A 24,160-nucleotide genomic window follows, 5' to 3' on the forward strand; every position below is an offset into this window, starting at 1 on the left:
GTTCAGACAAAGTCATTATCTCAACTAAAAAAAAAAAAAAAATTGTTAAGCTTCCAGGCAAAGGATAAATTAACTAGAGTGAAAGAATTTCTTTTCTAAATTCCAGGCAGAAACAGCTTGACACTTTTGAAAGCTGGGTTATGTGGGTTACAATGTTTTTGTATCTTCTCTATATTCTCCTTTACCAACCTCAGCAGCTACATTTTTCCAAAGCATAAAATTTTGACCATGAATAATTTGTATTTTCCTTATAGAACATGTGAATAGGTCAGTGCATCTTTCCACAAGCAGAATAAGCTTGGTTTTGCTTGTTTGTTTTCATCATTCCCATTATACCAGGAAACAGGAAAACATTTATAAAAGAGGAACAGTACACACGAAGCCCAGGAATACTACATTCATTCTAGGTCATTTTTTTTTTTTTTTACACATTGACCTATTTTTGTATATTATTTATAGTGTTGTTGATGTCATATCTTTCATTTACACACTAAGTGCTATATTATTATAACCATAACTTCTGCACAGACTGATAGCACATGTATGCACTCGACTAAAACTTTTGACTTACCTGTTGTACTATACAAATGAGCTTTGTGGTTTGTTTTGATCAAATTCAACAGTAGACGTGATCATTAAAACAGAAACATTGCTGGACATCAATAATTTCCAGCTGATTTTATGACACTGCAAAACATTCTCAATTGTATCAAGAAGGTAATGAAATAATTCTAAATAAATCATTTTCATTCACTTACGTTTTTTAAAAGTTGTTTGTTGGGCACATTTGGCAGACATTGCCTCTGGTCAGACACTTGTCACTTTGACAAGATTCAATGGAAATCAACAGTGAAAACTATCGCAATCTAATGAAAACTGATGTTTCAAAGTTATTTACGACTCAGTAAAATAAATGCTCCACTTCCACATATAAGACACCTTACAAAGCAGGACACACAGACCCAAATCAGTGCAAACTACTAGAGGAAAGTGAAATCGAAAAGGTATTTATAACTAATTGCAGTTAAAATGTTCTTGTAAGAGCAAATGTAGCATTAGTCACAGAAACAAAAACTAGAAACAACCCAAATCTCCAGGAACATTAGGATAAAGTGTGGTATATTCATATGATAGAATTCTACACAGCAACGAAAATTCAGAAGTACTGGTATGCACAGCATAATAAGTAGCAAAGAAAGCCATACACTATACACACACACACACACACACACATATATGTATATATATATGTGTGTGTATATAAGATCAAAATTAGACAAAATTAATGTATGGTATTGGAATTTCTGCTAGCAGTTACCTTGGGAAAGAAAGGTGGAAGTAATAATTTGGAAGAGGCACAAGGAGACTTCTGGAATGCTGCTAATAGTATAAATCTTGATCTGTGTGATGGTTTCACAACAGTGTTTACTTTGTTACAAGTCACTGAGCTGCATGCTTATGATTTGTGTTTTTGAACATATAGCATACTTCATTTGAAAGCTTATTTTATGATGAGATGAAGTAACTAGATTCTATCATGTCTTTCCCACTGAACACAGCTACAGAATGCATGAAGCAACTACTTAAGGATTCTGAAAAGTAAATAATAGAAAGATTGGGGAAGAAGACTGATATTCTCAAACTGTTCATCAACTTCCCCCGCTCTAGTATCCTCCAGCCTAGTTGCAACACAGCCCATAGCCTATAAGTGGGCATGATACAGATGGAGTTCTTTAGGAGAATCCCTCTACTTCTGACTCAAGAAGGGAGAAAAGGGTCTTCTACTACTCCATTCTCTGGTATCCCATCATTCAAGCAATCCTGGGGCAGTGCTGACACAGCTGCACCAAGGGAGGCCCTCAGGAGAACCTTCCTTTCTCATTGGACGTGTAATGTCAAGAGATTGGGGCAAAGCCCCATCGCTTTGTCCTCCACCATCTGGCCTCAGGTGTGGAGTCAGTCACAGGAAGTACATCACAGAGTGGGATAAATAAAACTCCAGATTTCTGGCCAAAGGACCAAAGAGGAGCCCCAAAGGAACTAAAAAGTGCTGAGAAGACCACAGACAGAAAGGAACTTAGAAAAAATTCCATGAAATTGTTTATGAGCTGGTAGATTCACCTCTGGGTATGTATGAATCTGACACTGACCAGTATACTGTAGACTTTGAAAACTAAACTGTGGGATAGATCATTGCCCTGATCTCACACTGGCCCCTGGGTAGGATGCACATGGGATAGATCTGAAAGGCACTTCAAAGACTGACAGTGGAACAGATACTGAAATCACAACCTACAGAAGACAAGTCAGAATTTGCTGCTTAAACCCAGTGTGCTAAAATAAAAACATCAACTTTCTCGGGGCACCTGGGTGGCTCAGTCGGCTGTGTCCAATCCTCATTTCAACTCAGGTCATGATCTCACAGTTTGTGGGATCAGGCCCACTTTGGGCTCTGCGCTGACAGTGTAGAGCCTAAGATTCTCCCTGCCCCTCCGCTGACTGTTCTCTCAAAAAATAAACAAACATTAAAAAAATATATATCAACATTCTCTATAGAACTTTAAATGAGAACCAAAGTCTTAGAACAGAAATAATCAAAATGACCAGGATGCAATTAAAAAATTACTCTGCATATGAAGAACCAGAAAAATCTCAATTTGTATGGAAAAACAATCAGGTGACACAAATGTTAAAATTATCCAACAATAATCTCAAGGCAGTTCTTACAAAAATTCTCCAAAAAGTAATAGTGAACACCCTTGAAATGAATGGAAGGATAGAAAGTCTCAACAAAGAAATACAAGATATAATGAAGAACCAAGTGGAAATTTTGAACTTTGAAAATTGCAGGAACTGGAATAAAAAATTCACTAGATGGGCTCAGTAGAAGAATAGTGATGATCAAGTCACCGAACTTGAAGACAGACCAGGAGAAATTATAAAGATTGAGAGGGAAATGAGCAGATCTTTGGGGACCTGTGGGACAATAACAAATGCTCTAAGATTCACATCATCATAGATTTGGAAATAGAAGAGAATGTGCTGTAAAAATAAATCTTGGAAGAAACAGTTGCTGAAACCTTCCCAAATTTGACACAAGGCAAAAATTTATAGACTCAAGAAACTCCATTAACCCTAAACAGGTTAAAACCAAAGAAATCAATGTCCAGGCATAGCACAATCCAACTGCTAAAAACTAAACACCAAGAAAAAAGCCTTGAAAGCAACCAGAGAAAACTGACACATTATATACAGGGTAACAATGATTTGAATGACTACCAATTTCCCTTGAGAAACACAGAAGTAAGTGGAATAACTTTTTTAAACACTGAATGAACTGCCAACCCGGAATTCTATATCCAATGAAAATACCCTTCAGGAATGAAGGTGAAATCTAGACATTTTCAGATAAAGCAAAACTGAGAGAATTTATTGCCACCAGAACTGCTTTAAAAGAAATGTTGAAGGAAGTTCTTCAGGTAGAAGGAATACTGGAAATCAGGAAAAAACAATAGAAATAGAAACATCTATGTAAACACAGTAGACTATTCTCTCTTTTTTTTTTTTATTTTGAGAGAGAGAGAGAACAAGGACATGAGTGGGGGGCAGAGGGGGAGGGAGGGAGGGAGGGAGGGAGGGAGGGAGGGAGAGAGAGAGAGAGAGAGAGAGAGAGAGAGAGAGAGAGAATCTTAAGCAGGCTCCACACCCAGTGTGGAGCTCAACACAGGGCTTGATCCCATGACACTGGGATCAATCATGACCTGAGCCGAAATCCAGAGCTGGACGCTCAACCAACTGAGCCACCTAGGCACCCCTATTCTCCCCCTGAGTTGTTTAAAATATTTTTAATGGCTTAAAGAAAAAATACAACTACATATACTGTCATTATATATATATATTCACAAGATAAACGTATAACACAGAGAGATACATACACATGTGTGCATGAGGAAGAGAGATTCAAATAATCCAACATGAATCAGGATATAGAACACAGGAATGAAAAAGAGCGGGAACAAACAGAAACAAATAATAAAATGGTAGATCTAAATAAAAACATAACAATAACCACATTAGATGTAAATATCTCAATGCACCAATCAAAAGACAAAGATTGGTTAAAAGAACAAAAAAACCAATTCCAACAAAAAAATGACCCAATTATACTAGGTCTACAAGAAATTTGTTTAGAACATAATAATGTAGGTATGTTAAAAGTAAAAGGGTAAAGATACACCTTGTAAATACTGATAAAAAGAAAAATTGAAGTAGCTATATTAATGTCAAAGAAAATAGATTTTAAAGCAGAGAAAACTACCAGAGATAAAGAGCGACATTACATTATGAAGGGTCAATTCTCCAATAAGACATAAAAACACTAATTGTGGGGGCGGTTGGGTGGCTAAGTCAATTGAGTGTCCAACTCTTTTAAAAAAATTTTTTTTAACGTTTATTCATTTTTGAGACAGAGAGAGACAGAGCATGAATGGGGGAAGGTCAGAGAGAGAGGGAGACACAAAATATGAAACAGGCTCCAGGCTCTGAGCTCTCAGCACAGAGCCTGATGTGGGGCTCGAACTCACGGACCGCGAGATCATGACCTGAGCCAAAGTCAGAAGCCCAACCAACTGAGCCACCCAGGAGCCCCAAGTGTCCAACTCTTGATTTCAGCACAAGTCATGACCTCCTGGTTCATGAGTTCGAGCTCCATGTCTGCATTGTCAGTGCAGAGCCTGCTTGGGAATATCTCTCTCCCTTTCTCTCTGTCCTTCGCCTGCTCTCTCTCTCTTGTTCTCTCTCAAAGTAAACAAAAATTACAAAAATACTGTGAATGCACCAAATAACAGTTTCAGAATACCTGTACATGAAAAAAACAGAACTGAAAGAGAAATAGAAACATCTACGATATTTGGAGATTTATTCATCTCACAATGATCAATAGATCTAGTAGACAGAAAACAGGCAAGACTATAAAAGTACTAAACAACAGTATTAACTAATCTAATTGACATTTAAAGAACATTCCTCCCAACAATTGCAGAATATATATATATACTTTTTCCCCCAAGTGTAAACAAAGCATTCACCAAATCATATCCTGGGTCATAGAATAAACCCTAACAAATTTAAAAGAATCAAAATTATACAAAGTGTATTCTCTATAGTAGAATTAGAATAACATAAAGCAAAGAGAAAAATCTCCAAACAGCAGCAAATTTAACAGCACAATCCTAAATAATTCATAAGTCAAATATGTAGTCTCAAGGGAAATTATAAACTATTTTAAAGTAAAGAATATTAAAATAAAACCTATCAAACTTTGTGAGATGCAAATAAAGCCATTCTTAGCATCAAATTACTATACTAGACAAGAATAAAGGTCTCAACTCATAACCTAAGCTTCTACCTTACGGGAAAAACAGACAGCAAAGTAAATCTTAAGCAAAGGAAGGAAATACTGAGGAGCAGAAATCAATAAAGTTGCAAATAAATAGAGAAAAATCAATGAAACCAAAAGATGGTTCTTTATATTCAGAATATATCACTTCTGTAATAGGTATGTGCTATCACTACACACCTATTAAAACGGCTAAGATTTAAAAAAATAAAAAACTGAAAAAACCACATCCCAGAGAGGATGCACAGCAAGGGGAACACTTACACACCACTAGTGCAAAATCGAACAGCCATTTTTGGAAACAGTTCGGCAGCTTTTTTTTACAAAGTTAAACATACCCTTACTATCTAACCCCAGTAAGTTTATTCCCAGATATTTACCCTAGAGAAATGAAAACTTATGTTTATACAAAAACTTATACACAAATGTTTATAGTAGATCTACCCATGACTTACAAAAGCTTGAAACAGCTCAATTATCCTTCAAGGCACGAATGGATAAACAAATGGTAATAGACTCAAGTAATAAAATATTTGGGAATTAAAATGAATCAACGATTGCTACATGCAGTAACAACTTGGATGAATCTCAAAGGCATTATAAGTGAAATAAGCCAATCTCAAAAGGTTACATACTCTACCATTCCATTTATACGATCATCTCAAAACTACAAAGCTATAGTGGAGAATAGATCAGTGATCACCAGTGGTTAAGGGTGGGAGAAGCTTGTAATTAGAAAGAGATAGTATGAGGAAGTTTCTTTTGAGGTGATACAACTGTCCTGTGTCTCGACTGTGGTAGTGTTTACACAAGTCTATATATGCATTAAAATTCATAGAACTCATAAAATCCACACAATTTTTAGTGGCCAAAAGGTCAATTTTATTATATGTTCATTTTTAAAATAAAATATAAATAATTAAGTTTACTTTTTAAATGTTTTATTTTTATTTATTTATTTTTGAAAGAGAGAGAGTGAGAGCACTCATGGGCAAGTGGGGAGGAGCAGAGAGAGGAAGGGAGAAAATTCCAAGTAGGCTCCACGCTGTAAGTGCAGAGCCCAATGTGGGGCTCAATCTCACAAACTGTGAGCTGAAATCAAGAGCTGGATAGACGTTTAACCAACTGAGCCAACCAGGTCCCCACATTTACTGTTAAAACTTAGGGTACAGGGTGGTGCCTGGGTGGCTCAGTCGGTTAAGTGTCCAACTTCAGCTGAGGTCACGATCTCACAATTCATGAGTTCAAGCCCCACATCGGGCTCTCTGCTGTCAGCACAGAGCCCGCTTCAGATCTTCTATCCCCCTCTCTCCCTCTCTCTCTTTCCCTCCCCCACTCTTTTCCTCCCTCTCAAAAATAATAAATATTAAAAACAAAAACATAGTGTACTGATGTCCCCAGATAAGACTTGAGTATCTAGGTTACAAAGACTAATTTGACTACAAATGAAAACTAGGAAGGTAGTGATGTACTCACCACTGGCTCCTCTACAGTTTCCATTACTAGAATCCATAGGAAAATCTGAAAGTGATAAAATAAAGGATCATAATTTATTCATTATTATTTTGAGAATTCCCATATAAAAACCTAATTCAGTCATCAATTTAATTAAACCTAATTCAGTCATGTCTCAAGGAAGTGGATTCTTATTAGTGCCATGAGCTTGGCACGCTATTACTTATAGGTCAAATAAGGACAAGATCTATTTTGTGTGACTGAAAGGGGATATGCTCTTTTGAGTTCTCCTCAATTGTGCATAAACTTTCAGGATTTGGTAAGTTTTTGAGTCTCACGCAATTTCTGACACCATGAAGTCCATGCACATATTAGGCATTCACCCAACACTTGGGTCTTGATGACTAAAAGAAGCCAACACATCTCTTCAATAAATAGATGTATCACACATTACTAGCGTATATTTAAATTCTTGGTGCCTGAAGAAAACATTCAGAAAACATTCTCATGCCCTTTGTTACCTGTAAACAGTTGTTCAGCAGAAAGAAAGCATACCATGCAGGGACCAGTGCAATTAACAGATGTGGTAATAATTGGAAATTGTCAAGGACTCTTTTCATGATCCCATAATCCAAGAAAATGGTAACGATGAATGATAAATAGTAATTATATAAAGTTCTTCAGTGTTCTGGTTAGGAAAGCAGCCTCTAGGGGAGCCTGGGTGGCTCAGTCAGTTAAGGTCTGACTCTTGATTTAGGCTCAGGTCATGATCTCAGTTTGTGAGTCTGAGCCCTGTGTCAGGCTTTGCACTGACAGTGCAGAGCCTGCTTGGGATTCTCTCTCTGTCTCTCTCTGTCCCTCCCAACCCACCTCTCAAAAATAAATAAATATTTTTAAAAAAGGAAAAAGAATAAAAAAGCTGCCTCTAGTGAATAAGAGTGCCTCAGCAAAACACCCTGTGAGACTTGCTGAACTTAGCTATCCATTCTTATTGCTACTTCAACTCAGTACTTTTATATAAGTTTTAGATTTGTATTAATACGTTATGTTAAATAACTTATTGAAGTTTGTTCTGTTTATCCTAACAGAAAATAACATTCTTCTTCTGTCCTTTTTCTTCATAGGATATATCATGAATAAATTTTAAAAGGAGTGGTTAATACCATGTTAGGACAATAGTACTCAAAATTACTATTAATCAATTACATTCTCAGGCTTAGTAATCATCATCTGGTATTTAAAAAGCTCTGTACAAGGAAAGACAGTAACCATCAAATAGGCAGGCAACAAATACTTGATTCTAAAACATTAGGTTTGACTTAGTCATATACTATTAATTTAATGACTTTTATTCTATGCAAAGACTTTATTCATGATAAATGTATCCAAGTATTAAAGTAACATGCCAATCAATGGTTTTATTTCTGAATAATTCCAATAATAATACATATATGACCTATACCAAAATGATCTTTTTGTAAATGAAGAAATTATATTAAACCACATGTAAAATAATTGTTTAGTGTCGAAATGTTGAAATAAAAATGAAAAAAAATCTCTTGGAAAAAAAACAACCCTTTGATATAGTTGAATCTAGGAAAGTGGTTTTACTACTCTCATTCTTACAGAAAAATGTTTCTTCATTTTTAAAAGTGCTTAGAAGTCAATTGGTAGAATTATAAGAGAAAAAAGTTATCTGGTCATAAATAATCCAAAAAAAAAATGTTTTCATAAAGTTAAACTTAGGAATTCCAACAGTATCATCCTAAGTTAAAATAGCAGGCATTATTAGGTTGTATGCCCCAAGAATTTCTAGTAGGGGTCATAGAAGTTTCCAGAAGAAGAGTCCTAAAGGAGCTGGGGAGGGTTGGGTGGGGGGTGCGTTCCACATAGAAAATCACATGTGTAAGAAATATGGAAAGAAATTGCAGTACTCACCAAGGGACCTGCAAGTCTTCCAGTGTGGCTAAAATAGAGAAAGTTGTGAGCAGAGAGAAATGAAGCTAGAGAGGTAGGAAGGGATGAAGTCACAAAGGCTAGAGACAGACACCAAAGGATTTTAAGCAACAGATTGACATTTCAGAAAGATCACCCTGTTGGAATATGGAGGGACAATACCGGAAATAAGCAAGCCGATTATTACCCCATGGCCATAATCCATGTGACACATGTGGAGACCCAAACTTAGAGAGCAGCATCAGAGAAGGAGGGAAGGAAACTGGATTCAGAGTAGATCCATAACACTTAATACCCATTAAATGTGTGTGTGGGGGGGGGGGTGGCGGGGGGCGGTAAAGAATAGGGTAGAATCAAGGATGACTCCCAGGCCTGGAGCATGGGTATGCTGGTGCCTCGTAACCATATAAAAAAATACTCAAAAAGAATAGGCAAATGAGGAGAAGGAAGGAGGAGTTCACTTTGTGGCATGATGAGATTGAAGGGCTCGGGATTAGATGTGAGAATCTGGAATGTACTCTTATCTCAAAAGTGTAGTGAAGTAGTTATCTCTTATCTTTTGGAATCCCTGTCCAGAGCTGTCTTTTATTCTCTTAAGCTATATATAAGTGAGCTTTCGAAATACAATGGACAAAACTTGATCCATTAACTGCAATCTGACAGTCAAAAGACACAGATTCTCTCAAAAGTTATGAATCACCTCTTTCTTCTTAAGACAGCAAGTGTATTGGAGAATGATTTCTGGTTTGAATCTTCTCTCTCTTAATAGCTTTATGACCTTGCACAAGTCACTTATATGCCTCAGCTTCCTTTTCTTCAAAATGGGAATAATAGTACCCACCAGGTAGTTATTACAGTAAATTGAAATGCATAACACACTTAAAACAGCAGATGAAACATGCTAGTGTTATTAGTTCTTATTCTGGTTGCTAACAATCCATGAGAGGACATATCCTTTCCTCGATCACATTGTTATTAAACACTTACATTGTGCTTTGCCATTCATCGATCACTTCACATGAATAGTTCTCTTATTCTTCTCTATTCACAATGTCAATCTTGAATGACTTGCTCAAGGTCTAACATTAATGGCAAAGGTGGAATACCAACTAAGGGTCTAGAGCTCTAAAACTGTGCAGTTGCAGAAATATAACCAATTCTTAATTATTCAAAACTGTATGTCTCTTCTTTCTATACACCTAGCAGAGAGAGAAAGGCCAAATAGAACTTAAGTCAGTTTTGCTATTTATAGCAACAACTGTTTGGAAGTCTGGTAGGAATGAAATTTTAAAAAATGAATCATTAAGATTTGGGGGCTACATAAGATTTTATTACCACAAATAATTAGGTCAGCTGTGATGAAATACCGTAACTCTCTGAGATAGTCTCTTCCCTACCCCACCCAGAATGCCTTTCAGTATTTTATGTAATGAAGCATCTTTAGGGGTGCCTGGGTGGCTCAGGCGGTTAAGCGTCTGAATCTTGGTTTCATCTCAGGTCACAATCTCACAGTTCGTGAGTTCAAGCCCCATGTCAGGCTCGCAGCTGGCAGCATGGAGCCTGCCTGGGACTCTTTCTCTCTTTCTCTCTCTCTGCCCCTTCCCTGCTCATGCTCTCTCTAAATAAAAAAATTTTTAAAAATCTTTAAAACTGTGTTCTCTCCAGTCTTAATCTAAAATTTCCATTTCTTCTTTCCATTCCATTTTCCTCCTATCACACTAAATAATTTTTCCTTCTCGGTATTTGGCCCCTCAAATATTTGTAGAGCAGGGCTGAAGAAAAGGCTGCCTGTTTCTCAGAGAGCAGAGATATGACTAAACAGCAGTACATGCATGTGAAAGCTGGCATGGTCCAGGCAGCAAGAGAGGGCCTGGCGAAATGTGTTGAGCCAGAACTGAGGTGACGAGCTAACACTACCGCAGAAACCAGCAATGACTGAGGATTGATTATAAAACCCTTGGCATGGTGAACCATGGGTACTGAATAAATAGCTGGGAAATATCATACATAAGTTTTCTTAAATTCTTGATCTCTACACATCCAAGATCAACTATTTATAATTAACAGACATCCATCAGACTCATTCTCTCTTCCTGTTGCTCCCAAAGGGATTTGTTCTTGATCCCGAGGTCCAGGTTAATTTGTGTAAAATGAAATATTAAGCTTGTGTGTTCAGAAGTAAGATCTGCTTGTCCAGGTGGGTCCCCGTATGGAGCTTGTTTTCCAGAGCTGAAGTGATCTAGGCTGTATCTGCATTGACCAGCCTACCGTTTCAAAAAAGAAAACATCATTTTGATACCACAATGATACCCATGGCGAAAAAGCAATAGCAGCAGCACCAATCTGTTAGGGACGATGTCCCAGGTACCATGATCTTTAACTTCATCTTCACCATGCCTGTGGGATGTAGGCAGTGCTGTTGCCATGATACAGACCAGAAAACTTTAAACCAGAGAGGTTATATAATTTCCCTGCAATAACACTTGATAGGAAGCAGAGTCCAGATTCAACACCTGGCCTGCTGGGCTCCTACCCACACTCTTTACTCGCCATACAATACTGAAGACAGGACTAGAGGTCTTAACTGGCAGAAATGAATCCTCCGATAAAGCAGTTGTGCATGAAGCCACAACTCCATAGTAAATATACAATGTGGAAAAAGAATACATTTAATGTGAATTTGTTGGTAAGGGTCAGGATAGGATCTTTTTTTTTTTTTTTTTTTAACATATGCTGGCCCCTAGTATTTCGAAAGCAAAAAGTAGTTTGAAGCACTGCCCCATTTCAACACGTAAATGGGCCTAAACTTGCTTGTGGAATCCTACTGTGCCAGGAGGGAAGAGACCCATGTGAAAATGGTAGGACTTGCAAATCCTCTTGGCATTGAAGGAATGTGAAGGGTGGCCTCTTTTATTCAGGGAGACCTCATTTTTGTATTCGGCTGGATTCTAGTCATAAAACATAAGTGATTCTGTTTATACCTAGAGGAAGAAAAAAAGCTGCTTCACGGACTATCCTATCCCACTGAACCAAGCAGTATATTGCATCGTAAATTAAACTGGCCACATATGGTAGTTACTAAGTAACTCCAGGTGTCCAACAGTTTGACCCAGGATAGGGAATGAAATTTTCAGCAAGCTGGCCTTGGAAGCCAGGGGACCCTTCGGGTTAGAATCCACCTCTCCATTCCCCATCCCCACCTCCCCTTAAGCTCCCACCTGCCGCCAGGGCCAAGGACTCACACTGAAGGTTGTGGTAAAGGGAGGGAAAAGGGAGACCATCACAAAAATATGGTTCCTACTGCCGCCTACCCCTACCTATTTTTCCAGCAAGGATGCTGTCAACAAAGCAGCTATTATGGCCTTTGAAAGCAGCTCAGAAATCATGTCCCACTTAGTGACAAATTGTTTCCATGCATGTCCTATTTGAGAGCTTCAATGAGGCAGTTGTTCTGCATTTGGTCCCCAACGATAGGTAATTCGGGGACACTTAAGGAAGCTGCTTCCCATCCATATTGACCACAGCGTTTGAAAGCTGTTCATCTTGCCAAACCTCTCTCATTTGAGGTCCATCTCGAAGAGAGGTTTCAGAGCAAGTCTTTTCCTTTAACGGGAGGAAAGCATTTCAGAGTGAACCATAGCCACCTCATTCCAGGTCATTGGCCTGAGCAAAGCACCAGTATTTAACAGATTCTAAGTGTCTGGCAAACCAGGGCAGCAACTGACCAAGCTCTTCCAGAAGCTGCGCAGACTGTGACTCAAGAGTGTTCTTTGAGCCCAAAGATTAAGAAGAAATACATTTCCTTCTGCTTACATTATACAGCCAGTTATTCGTTCTTGATTAAAACCAAGACGACTTAATAGGTGTATTCAAAGAGTGATTAAGTGAGGGGACCATGGAAAAGCTTCTGGAATCTTTCTGTTCAGTTTTGGTTTTACAGCTATTTGTACTCTCTGCCTCTCCACTCATTTTATGGTAAGCATGTCAATGTGCACAGAAAACAATTTTTCCAAATCAATTCTCTGACAGCCAAGAACTGTTACCTAGAGATGGACTATGGGCCTGAGCTTAAGCTGAGCAGGTCAAGTGGCAGGAGGAAAAATTTGACACCCAGGAAGTGAACAGAGGAGGCAATCGAGTCAGCACATTTAATAACAGAGTTCATCTGGGGAAGGTATGAAAGAGAACAGACCATAACAAATATGAAATTCTATGAAGGGTGAAATTTGAGTTGAGAGGTAATTGGTAGGAGTGCTATTAAGTGAGAATTAAATGAACCATAATGAACCAGGTTTAGCTGGGGTCTTCAGAGTTATGACTGTCCTAATTAGACCAAATACTAGTGAGAAAACAACTTGTGGTTGATTCCATTAAATGCAGAACTACAGTCAAGCTTTACAGTAGGGAAAGATGAAAATGAATGTGTGGTTGGTGCACACACAGCACAAAAGGCATGAAATAAGGTATTAAAGACATATTTGCAGGGCATAACAAACAGTAGGGCAAGGGGTGAGATTAAAAGTAACATTACGTGAGCATATGATGATAGCACACCTTAAATATAACTCCTTTCATCCATATGTCATTTACAAAAGGACTTGAAGGCATGTGGGAATGTGAAAAGGGCCCAGCAATTCACTTCGCCAGCTCTGTGGCTGGGAGCAAGTCACAGAAGCTAATTAGCAGTGCATAGCAATGTTTCACAGCTGTTTCAGTCTGGAATGGAAGAACAATTTATCTCATTGAAAGGACGAAGAAATTTAAGGTGAAGGTAATTGCTCAAATTGGACTTTGAGCAAACACATATCACTAACATCTGTGGGTTGGAGTAAGATTACTGAAATTATCTAGGCATTTTTAATGATTAGAAGAAAATGGTGCTTCAGTTTTTCTGTTTTCACCATACAATCTTGACAAGCAGCTACAACAGGAAAAATACGGAAAATGCGTGATTGAGAATGCAAGAGAATCCGGCAAGAAAGTTCAGTGACTGTAAACAAATTAAGAAAGTAAAAAAAGAGCATCACTATGCAAGATGTGGTTACTTAGACATGGAAAGCATGGAAAGCGCAGGGTCACTGTTGAGCACGAGTGTGACGGGGAGTGGAATGAACTGCAAGTTTTAGAAAGACGGATAGCCTATCGGAATGGAGTGCATCAGTCTGGAAGAGAGAAGAAAGAAGTGGTGCTCCAGAGAGGAGTGATGAAGAGAAGCGACCCCAAGGGAAAAAAAAAGGGGGGGGGGGGGTGCAGAATTAGAGAGTAAAAGGCGAGTAACAAAAACTCCGAGAAGTGGGGTAGCTAAAGGTCGGGACGGAGGCTGGGCCAGAGCCGGACTCACCCGCTCCGTCCGCGGTAACGATGGCCTCGGGAGAGATGCACACGCCACGGTCATAAACAGGCAGCTCCTCGCAGGCCAGACTCTCGGGCCACGAGTGGCGGTACTTGATGAGGATGGGCTCGCAGCCCTGCCGGGCCCTCTCGCACACAGACTTGCAGGGCTTGATGGGCTCGTGCTGGAAGTCAATGGTGCAGATGGGCGCATACATGGCACAGAGGAAGAAGAGCAGATCCGGGCTGCACTGGGTGCCCAGCAGACCTTCGAACTGCTCAATGGCCAGGATGGCGTTAGCCTGGGTGCTGTGGTGCAGGTGGTTGGGCATCTTGGTCATGTTCCAGGGCAGGGACTTGCACAGGGGGATGCGCACGGGCTCGCAGGCTGCAGCTCGTGCTCCGGGCACCCAGAGCAGACAGAGCGCAGCCAGGGCGAGCAGCCCGGCCCGCAGCAGCAGCATCCCTCCTGGACCGCCGCAGACCATGATCCCGGCAGGACGGGGCAGGGTTCAGCAGTGCCGAGGACGCCGACAGGCCCGCTTCGCGGTCCCCTCTTCCCCCCTGGAAGTGGACACAATGATCTGGGAGCTTCTCCTCCCCCGACGATCTCAGTTTCTTTCCTTGGATCAAATTCCCCCAATGGGGTCCCACGAGCTCCGCCGGCCTCCGGCCGCCGCCGCCCCTGCCTCTCTGGCTGTTCTTTCCCGACGTCTAAGCCTTCTGGGGCAGCAGCATCTATTTATTCCTCGCTCCCTCTGGCAGAAGCGTCAGATTCGCAGATGAATCAGATTAGAGGAAAACAAGAGGAAGCGAGGGAGAAATAAAATCAAAAGTAGAATTCAGCTGAGGCAGTTGGAGCTCTGGACTGTCACGTCCCCTGGATTATGAAAAGGTGCTAACAGAAGCATGAAATTCTCCAACGGGGGAAGGAGGGGCTGGGGCGGGGGAGGGGAAACCAGAGGGAAAAGACTCCTAATGGGGGAGGAGGGTGCTGTAAGAGTTTCAGTTCTTGTAGGCTGAGCAAAAAGATCCAGGTCTTGGTGGGAGTTGACGCTGCTGCAGCAGCGACCGCCGCAGGCAGGAAGGACCAGCCGGAGGAGCCTCGGCGCGAGAGGTCTGTGCCTCGGACCCGCTGCGCTCCACTTTCCCACCTCCGGGCCAGAGAGGCAGCCCCGCCCCCACCCCCCACCGCCAACCCCTCGGTGCAGTCCCAGCCCTCCAATGCCAGCTCCTCTTCCTGGGATGGGAGCGGGGGTGGGGGTGGGGGGAAAGACAAGGTCTGCCGGTTGGAGGCAGAGGGGAGGGAAGCCTCGAGAAGCAGCCAGGATGCCGTAACGCAACACAGCGCTGACTTGAGACGTGCACCTCTTTCCCATCTCCACGCTGGCTCCAAAGAAAAGCCCCCAGACCCTCGCTGAAAGCCCACCCCAATCCCTGACGGAGGAGTACCAAGTTCCCCACTTGGGAGCCCACCCAAGCACCCTCACTCCCTGGAGATAGCTCTTCAGGCAAACTACCGCTTTACCTCTGCGCATCACCAGCTCTGCGCAAAGTCAGACTTCAGGAGGAAGGACTTCAGCAGTGTCACTTTAAATGTCCAAGTCACAGAAAACACAGACCCCTGCGTGCAGTGGTGAAGGTTTATCAACCCAGAGTTCAGGACTACAGAAGTCTGCATTATGAATAACAAAGTGGTGGGCGGGGGAGGGGGGGGCAGCCTTTCATAAAAAGGAAAGAAATCTGTACGTAATACAAGTAGGCCACCAGAAGCAAGAAACGGGTTTTTAAAAAAGCATTTTTTTCTTTGCCCTGCAGAATTAGAACTTTGGAGTTTTGCTTCTTAAGGTGAAGAGTGAAAAACTACCTGCTTTGAAGTATCTGGTTTTTGTTTTGTTTTGTTTTCTGATTTTACTCACTAAAATAAAATGGCATTTATTATTCAACTCTTGTCACCAAGGATTTCACCTAACACTTGAAAGAAATGTGTAGGAAAATTACACCACACAGATAATAATAATCATGATGATGATAACAATAAAACCCTTCCCATCCAAATTAGCTCAATCTAGAGAAGAAAATAGAAACCAGATCCCCTCCTGGTCTTCTCTGTCACTAATGAGCCACATCTTTTCCTTCCTCTCCCCCTCTGCCTTCTCAGGGCATATTGTAAATGGAATGACCTATTGAGGCCCTGCACCCTGCCCTTTAACCCAGCAAAAGGATTGTAGAATGTCAGAAAACACAGCTTTCATTGAGAAGAGAAAGAAACCTTAAAACAAAACAGGAAGTCACCTTTGCCCTGCATCATTGAAATATTTCACTGCTTTAATCCAGCCATTTCTCAGAGTCAACAAGAAGCAGAAAAATGATGCCCCCGCTTTAGAGCACACAGGGAGTTGTGGGTGTCCATTCCCCATCATTGACCTGATGGCACTTACAAAACATCAGTGCTCACTTGAGTTTATGAAATTTTATCTCTAAAATGACCATAAAGAGCAGTTTGTGACTATAGTAAATTTCTTCAGAAGCAAGTTTGTTCCACTTAGGAGAAAACACAACAGATGGTAGATAGGGAGTCATTTAGTACAAACTTTGCCTGGTCTACAATTATTTCATGTAATGTAAGAAAACAAAGCCAAAATTGTATAAATGAATTAGATGAAAGATGATACAGCAAGTAAAATTTGGGGGGAAAAAAACAAATTTGAAAGAGTCAATATTAGAACATTTGGGGGAATCCATATTTTGAAATGTAGGTGGAATTTTCAATAAATTAGAACAAGGAAGTGAACCATAGATGCAACAGATTGTTTGCTATATGTGTTTCCCTGTTTGCCATAAGTCTTTCAGTATAAGAGGAAACAAGCTAATTGTTTTTATGGTTCCACAACTGTCTGAAATAAAAGCTTACATTCCTTCCCCTTCACAGAAGTTAATTATCCACTTTGTCTAACATGTCCCCTCACAATTTTAGTCTCTAATCCAAACTTGTCTTTATCAACACCCAAAATAAATTTCACTGCCTCCCACATGTCTTTTTGAATACACTGCCTGGTTTTGTTCATTTTTCTAGTTAGTTCCTCTTGAACTTTGTTCATTTGTGCAAATTATTCTTTAGCACCTGTCAATTTATTGCTTTAAAATATTTTTCTTTTGTTATTTCATCTGGGTGTGCCCTGCCTTCCTAAATAGTATGTATGATTTTCTTCAAGAAGAGAATTCATCCTCTATGTCTTTTGAAATAAGCATTTGAGAAATGTGAGCTGATGGAATTTGGGATGCAATATTTTAAATATTAAAACATAAATGTCTAAAAACATATAATAAATAAATGCCTTAAAGAGAAATAAAATACAGGGGCGCCTGGGTGGCTCAGTTGGTTAAGCGTCCAACTTTGGCTTAGGTCATGATCTCAGGGGTTCGTGAGTCTGAGCCCCACGTGGGGCTCTCTGCTGACAGTTCAGAGCCTGGAGCCTGCTTCAGATTCTGCATCTCCCTCTCCCTGCCCCTCCCCACCCATGCTCTGTCTCTGTCTATCTCTCAAAAATAAACAAAATGTAAAAAAAAATTAAGAAAAGAGAAATAAAATACAGTTTGAATAAATAGAGTGAAGTCTGAAAACCAAGCTATGTGATCATGAAGGAAACACAAATTAGATAAGGAATACAGTCTCCACTAGTAGATGAGCCATGCCCCTAAAAGTGAGTGCCTTCCAAAAGGCCCACATTTACAGAAAATTAAGGGAAGGTTGAAACCTGATTCCTCAGAGGAAATGGGTCATAGGTAATTTGTTTCTCTTATGTTATGTTTCTCTTATGTTATTTTAAGGTTTTATTTAACAAGCATTGAACTGACCCTGATCCATTAGGACCCTGATCCTAATGTAAAAGTGCACCAGGGCTGTGTGATAGCCGCCTGTTTTAGATATCTCTCCACATCTGTTGAAAAGGCATTAAGGTAAATAATCTGCAGGGAACACATAAGTGGCTGTAGAATTGAAGCTTTTAAAGGAAATTTTGATGGGCAGAGCAACAGGGATCTTTTAAAACTCACTCTCTAGAACTAAGGATGAAAATCACAGATTTTTACAGTGGGTTTTATGTTTGAGAAAGTTATGAAGGTGGCAAATGCAAACTATTAGTGTACCAATACCCTACTGAAAAATATCTTATGAACCCTAGATTTCAGGACCTTGAAAGGCTCCCCAACACACATCTCAGGCCTTTTAAGGGGGTGAGGGCAGTTCAGAGTAACCATGTGGCATGTGACTCTCTGAGAGGCAGCATAGCACCCATCTCCAGCACCTATTTGGGACTGTGAGTCAATTCTGGGCTCAACAGCTGCTTGGAAGTACCCCCAGACCTAGGCATGGCCAGTCTTCTTAGAATGCATGATGGCATTGGCATTTCATCTAACTTCCTGACAAGGGTTCCAGTGGTGATTTCAAGGAAAGATCTTCCTGTATAGAATTGTTGAATCATTATATTGTACACCTGAAACTGATATAACATTGTATGTTAACTATACTGGCATTAAAATTGTTTTAAATAAAAATAAATATGGACAGGAAAAAAAAAGAAATAAAAGATCTTTCACTGTGAAATAGCCTTCTTTCCAAAATTTAAATTTGACCAATTTCAAAAAAAAAAAAAAGAATTTGTGATGTATTTTGTCAACAATTTAAGTATTAATATGCTTTTTCATCTGGTAAATACACTTTAAACTTACCCCAGGTTTGTGCTTGTAAGACAATCTACATCTGTCCTTTAAGAAAATGTGGTTACATTGTTTGTTTTGTTTTGTGTTTTTGACATCACACACAAGCAGGGGAGAGGGGAAGAGGGAGAGACAGACAGAATCTTAAGCAGGCTCCACGCTCAACGTGGGCTCAATCCCACAACCCTGGGATCATGACCTGAACTGAAATCAAGAGTCAACCACTCAACTGACTCAGCCACCCAGGCACCCAAAAAAACGTGCTTACGTTTCTTCAAGCAGGGCTGATGTGTGCAATAATTAACAACTAGTACAGCATGGGCATCCATCAGTCAGAATGACTGAGGCCAGTCCCATTCTGTACCAACTGGGGATCAGCCCTAGGTACCCAGGGAGCAAGAGAACTAGTGTTTATTGAGTGCCTACTATCTGTGAGGCATATAAACCATACGATACTTACAAGAGGTATTAATTCCAAAGATGAAGAAACTGAGGCTCAGAGGAAAGAAGGACTTACCCAAAGTTCTCACAGCTAGATAAGGGCCAGTCAGAGATGGGACTTGAATCCATGCTCCTTCCCCAACTCCAACAATCACACTTTTTCCTAAGCAGAAAGGATTTGGGAATGGGAAAGACCACGGCTTTCTGTGGACCTAGGTCTTAGCCTGAACCCTGTCCACACTGCTTATCAGACACTGACTGTGCCCGCCACCCAGGAATAGAACGCAAATCCTTGTGCTTCGAATGGGGAGACCTTCCTGCTTCATGGCCTCATTCAAGCTGTTCTGTGCACCTAGAAATTCCTCAAGTTCCACTTTAAGAAGATATTACCTGTCCAGTCTCCAAACAATCCAGAAAAGCTTCCCACCTGTTAGGTACATCAACATTAAGGCAGTGACTCTCAAACTGTGACCTGTAGCAAAATCCCCTGCAGGACTATTGAAAACACAGATTGTGTGGGCCTCATCCAGAATTTCTGGTATGGTGGGTCCTCTGGGGGTAGGGCCTGAGAATTTGCATTTCTCATATGTTCCCATGTAATGCTGATACTGCTGTCCAGGGACAACACTTTGAGAATCACTCTTTTGAACTAGATATGAAGCCTTGATTTGCCTTAGTAAACTTTGCATGCTATAAAGCTTTCATTTTTATGGAAACCAATTTGACAATAAACTTCATATATTGAAAAAAAAAAGCTTTCATTTTTTAATCTCCTGCCTATCTTTTCTTACAAGGAACTTAGAAACATGATTTCAATAAAGCAGCCTAATATCTAAATTATACTCTGAAGGGAGGCCAGGGAGGAAGACAGGACTAGATTTGTCTACTAGTTACTCAAAGGTCAACCTCAGAGCCCCAGTGAGAGTTGACAATACTATCAGCTACTCTCAGACCCTAATGTACTTTCCTAAAGGAAAATAGCAACACTCCACCCCCACTGCTACAAAAGAACAATAGATCCACTTCAAAGAAGTTCCAGAAGCAACCATAGTATCTTAGTAATGGAATGAACCTCAGCAATTTAGCCTACCCACCTGTTCCTCCCCCCCTAACCTCCTAGGCTTCCCTATCTTATTTTGGGGAGAAAAAAAAAAACAAACCTCAGAAAAATAACTTAGGTAAAGCCAGGAAGTCACTTAATGGCAGTTAACGGGCTCAGTTCAATATTCTTTCCAATTACACCATCCTTCTCTGTTGGAAGTGTGTTTTCCTTACATTTGGAAACACCAACGCCTATATACAATATGTATGACAACTAAACATAATGGTATTCAGCTTTCACAATCCCTTAAAATCATCCAAACCTCCCAAACAACCCAAATGGACTTGGGGTCCAGAAGGGGAGGTAAGGGACACATCCAAGAGGACCTCAGACTGTAGTGCTTCCCCTGTCTAATGTCAGTTGAAACCCAGATGAACCTGAATTTCTTTCAAATCTCCCTTTGACAAGATTTAATTACAGATGATTTCTAGAATACCCTTTTACCATCTTACTCTAGAATAGACCTGCATGTTTTGCTATGTCTTTCATCGTATATACTTAAAATCTTTATTTACTCCTCAGTTCCCCCTCTGATGGTGATAGAAGGGAAGTCAAGTGGCACAGAGGTCATTCCAACATGGGCTTTTGGCTTGAGTTATGACTGAATAACTGAGCAACTGACTGTGACCATCAAGGCCAAGTTAGAAAATGGCCTTAAAATAATCCCCACAATATTAGAAATCCTGCAAAACAGTAAGAAGCAATAAGCTGGCCAGTTCACAGTCATCTGAGATTTGTTAAATGTGAGTCATATACCTCATGTTTAACCTGGAAGATGAATCACTCTCCTCCATGCATATATAAATAATGAGAACATGAATCTGCCAAATTAGCAAATATATCAATTACTAGACCCAATGAATTTTTTTAAAGTCTAAAATTGTTTCTTCAGGTTTGAAGGATAAATGTCCATCAGAATATCAGAAATTGCTATTGAAAGATTTCTAGGGTCAAAATGAGATATTTCAAAATAATTTAGCCATTGGAAAAGGCCTAAATCTTGACATGGATCCTCCTAGTATTAACAAAACCTTTCTTGAGACTACGCTTATTATCTCTATATCACCAATCAACTAATTTACCCCATGTGAGAATCCTGGCCCACTGACCTTGCTAACCCAAGAACATTAATCATCTTGTTCAGTCTTTCCCCCATGATCCTTCCTCTTTTTTTTTTTTATTGCTTATTTATTTATTTTGAGAGAGAGAGAGAGCATGAGCAGGGGAAGGGCAGAGAGAAAGGGAGAGAGAGAATACCAAGCAGACTCCATGCCGTCAGCACAGAGCCTGACACGGGGCTCAATCCCATGTACCATGAGATCATGACCTGAGTGAGAATCAAGAGTCGGACACTCAATCGACTGAGCCACCCAGGCGCACCCCCATGATCCTTTCTAATTGATGCCCTGACCCTCAAGATGCCCCTCATCTACTTTACTCTTCCCATCACTGGCTAATAACTCTACCTCTAACACTCTTTCACCCTTTCCATTTTTCCTTCATAAAGAACTGGATCATGAGGAGGCAAATGCAGATGTTATTTTATTCTTCCTCTGTATCTTGTTTTGTTATTATCTGCCTGAAATTTGTCCCTGGGAAATCTATTTTCCTCACTCAAACTTGGGCTCCTTTTTTCATGTATTTATTCACTAAGTTGGAAGCAGAAAAAGCTGGAATTTCATCAGACCAGAGGTTTGAATCTTGTAGACTATATCATAATAACAAACACTTATACAGCATCTGTTATGATTCACGATATGCCAGGCACAATTAAAGCATCTAACTCATTCAATCATCATAACAGCTCTATAACACAGGACCATTGTTACTCCCATTTTATGAATGAGGAAGCTGAGCCACAGAGGGAATCATTTCCCCAAGAACTTACGACTTCATCAGAGGTCATAGCAGGATTCCGATTCAGACAATCCAGCTGCAAAGCCTGAACATTTCCACTTAGCACCGCATTGCTCTACGTGAGAAGTTGCTCCTTCCCTAGAGGCAGCACCCACGAGGAGCGGTTTGGTATGCTTTTATTTCATATAAATACTCTACCTACTAAACTGCATGACATTCCTCAGGTATCTATTTTTAATAACAGTTGTGTTAAGATATAATTTATATAAAATATAAAAGCTTTACTCTTTTAAAGCCTACAATCCAGTGGTTCTTAGCTCATTCACAGAGTTATGTAACACCATGAATCCATAAAAGGAACCATACCCATTAGCAGTCACTTCTCATTTCCCCTTAATCCCTTCAGCCCTAGATAACAACTAATCTACATTCTGTATTTATAGATTTGCCTATTTTAGACATATATATGCACGTCCATAGAAATGGAATCATGCAATATGAGTTCTTTGGGACTGGCTTCTTCCACCTCCTATAATGTTCTTAGGTTCATCTATGTTGTAGCCAAAAGGGGGAAAAAAATCCAAATATCCATCAGCTGATGGGCATCTGTTTTGTTTTTTTTTTACACTTTTGAGCTATTATGAATAATGCTGCTGTAATATTTGTGTACACATTTTTGTGTGGATCTATGTTTTCATTTCTATTGGGTATATACTCAGGAGTGAACTAAATTGCTGGATCATAAATAACTTTATGTTTAACTTTTTGAGGAACCGCCAAACTCTTTTCTAAGTCACTATACCATTTTGCATTCCTACCAGCAATGTAAAAGGTTCCAATTTCCCCACATCTTTGTCAACACTTACTATAAATGTCTGTCTTTTTTATTATCACAATCCTCATGAGTGTGAAATGACATCTCATTGTGATTTCGATGTGTATTTTCTTAACGACTATTCATAGTAAGCATCTTTTCAAGTGCTTATTTGCTATTTATATATCATCTCTGGGGAAATCTCAATTCAGATTCTTTGCATTTTTTAATTGGGTTGTTTGTCCTTGATGATTTTGCTTGTTTTGTTTTGTTTTGAGTTGTAGGAGTTCTTTATATAGTCTAGACACAAGTCCCTTATCAGATAGATGATTTACAAATATCTTTTCTCATTCTATGGTTTGTCTTTTCATTTGCTTAACAGTTCTCTTTGAAGCACAAAAGTTTCAATATTGATGAAGTTCAATTTTTTTTCTTTTCCCCCTCGTGCTTTCTATTGTTATATATATCTAAGAAGGCTTTGAGTAACCCAAAATCACAAAGATTTAATCTTCTGCTTTCTTCTAAAAATTTTATAGTTTTTGCTGTTGTGCTTAGAGCTATGATCCATTTTGAGCTAGTTTTTGTGCAGTGTGAGGAAGAGGTCCAACTCCATTCTTTTGCATGTGCCTATCTAGTTGTCTCAACACAATTTGCAGAAAAGATTATTCCTTCCCCATTTCATTGTCTTGACATCTCTATCAAAAATCAAGTGAACATAAATGTAAAGGATCATTCTGGATTCTCAATTCTATTCTACTGATTCTCTTGATATCCTGGTTCATTCTGATGATAATTAGTGAAGACCTTAACACCAAGATTGGTTTTATTTAGGAAACGTTGTGTAAAGCCTGTCTTCTTTGAGCAATCTCTCAGAAATAATAAGGCAAGACAGGAAGATTATAATTTTCAAATCCCACCCTGAGTGTATGACTGATATGTTATTAATTGAACACAATGGCAAATAATGTTTTGAGCCCAAAGGAAAAGCATCTGGTTATACCCACTACTTATTATAACATTATGATGTAGGATAGTCTCTGGAATAATTCTAGGAGAGAATTATACCTTCTATCTCTAAATAAAAACT

General features: G+C 39.7%; 1 protein-coding gene across 2 annotated transcripts in view; it reads right to left on the reverse strand.

Moving 5' to 3' along the window:
• FRZB (frizzled related protein) overlaps positions 1–15,764 on the reverse strand; it is a 32,220-nt gene extending 16,456 nt beyond the window's left edge. Inside the window, exons 1-3 of one of the 2 annotated variants that reach the window (XM_015538225.2) lie at positions 15,669–15,764; positions 14,151–14,898; positions 6,875–6,919 (exon numbers count right to left, since the gene is read on the reverse strand). In XM_015538225.2, coding sequence (XP_015393711.2) covers positions 6,875–6,919; positions 14,151–14,628 — 523 coding nt within the window. In that variant the 5' untranslated portion in view covers positions 14,629–14,898; positions 15,669–15,764. Of the gene's footprint in view, positions 1–6,874; positions 6,920–14,150; positions 15,289–15,668 lie in introns of those variants that run through there. The other variant, XM_007083875.3, reaches the window with a different exon arrangement.
• Between the last annotated feature and the right edge of the window lie 8,396 nt (positions 15,765–24,160).

The sequence above is a fragment of the Panthera tigris genome, chromosome C1 (assembly GCF_018350195.1).
Source record: "Panthera tigris isolate Pti1 chromosome C1, P.tigris_Pti1_mat1.1, whole genome shotgun sequence".
Classification (NCBI taxonomy): domain Eukaryota; kingdom Metazoa; phylum Chordata; class Mammalia; order Carnivora; family Felidae; genus Panthera; species Panthera tigris.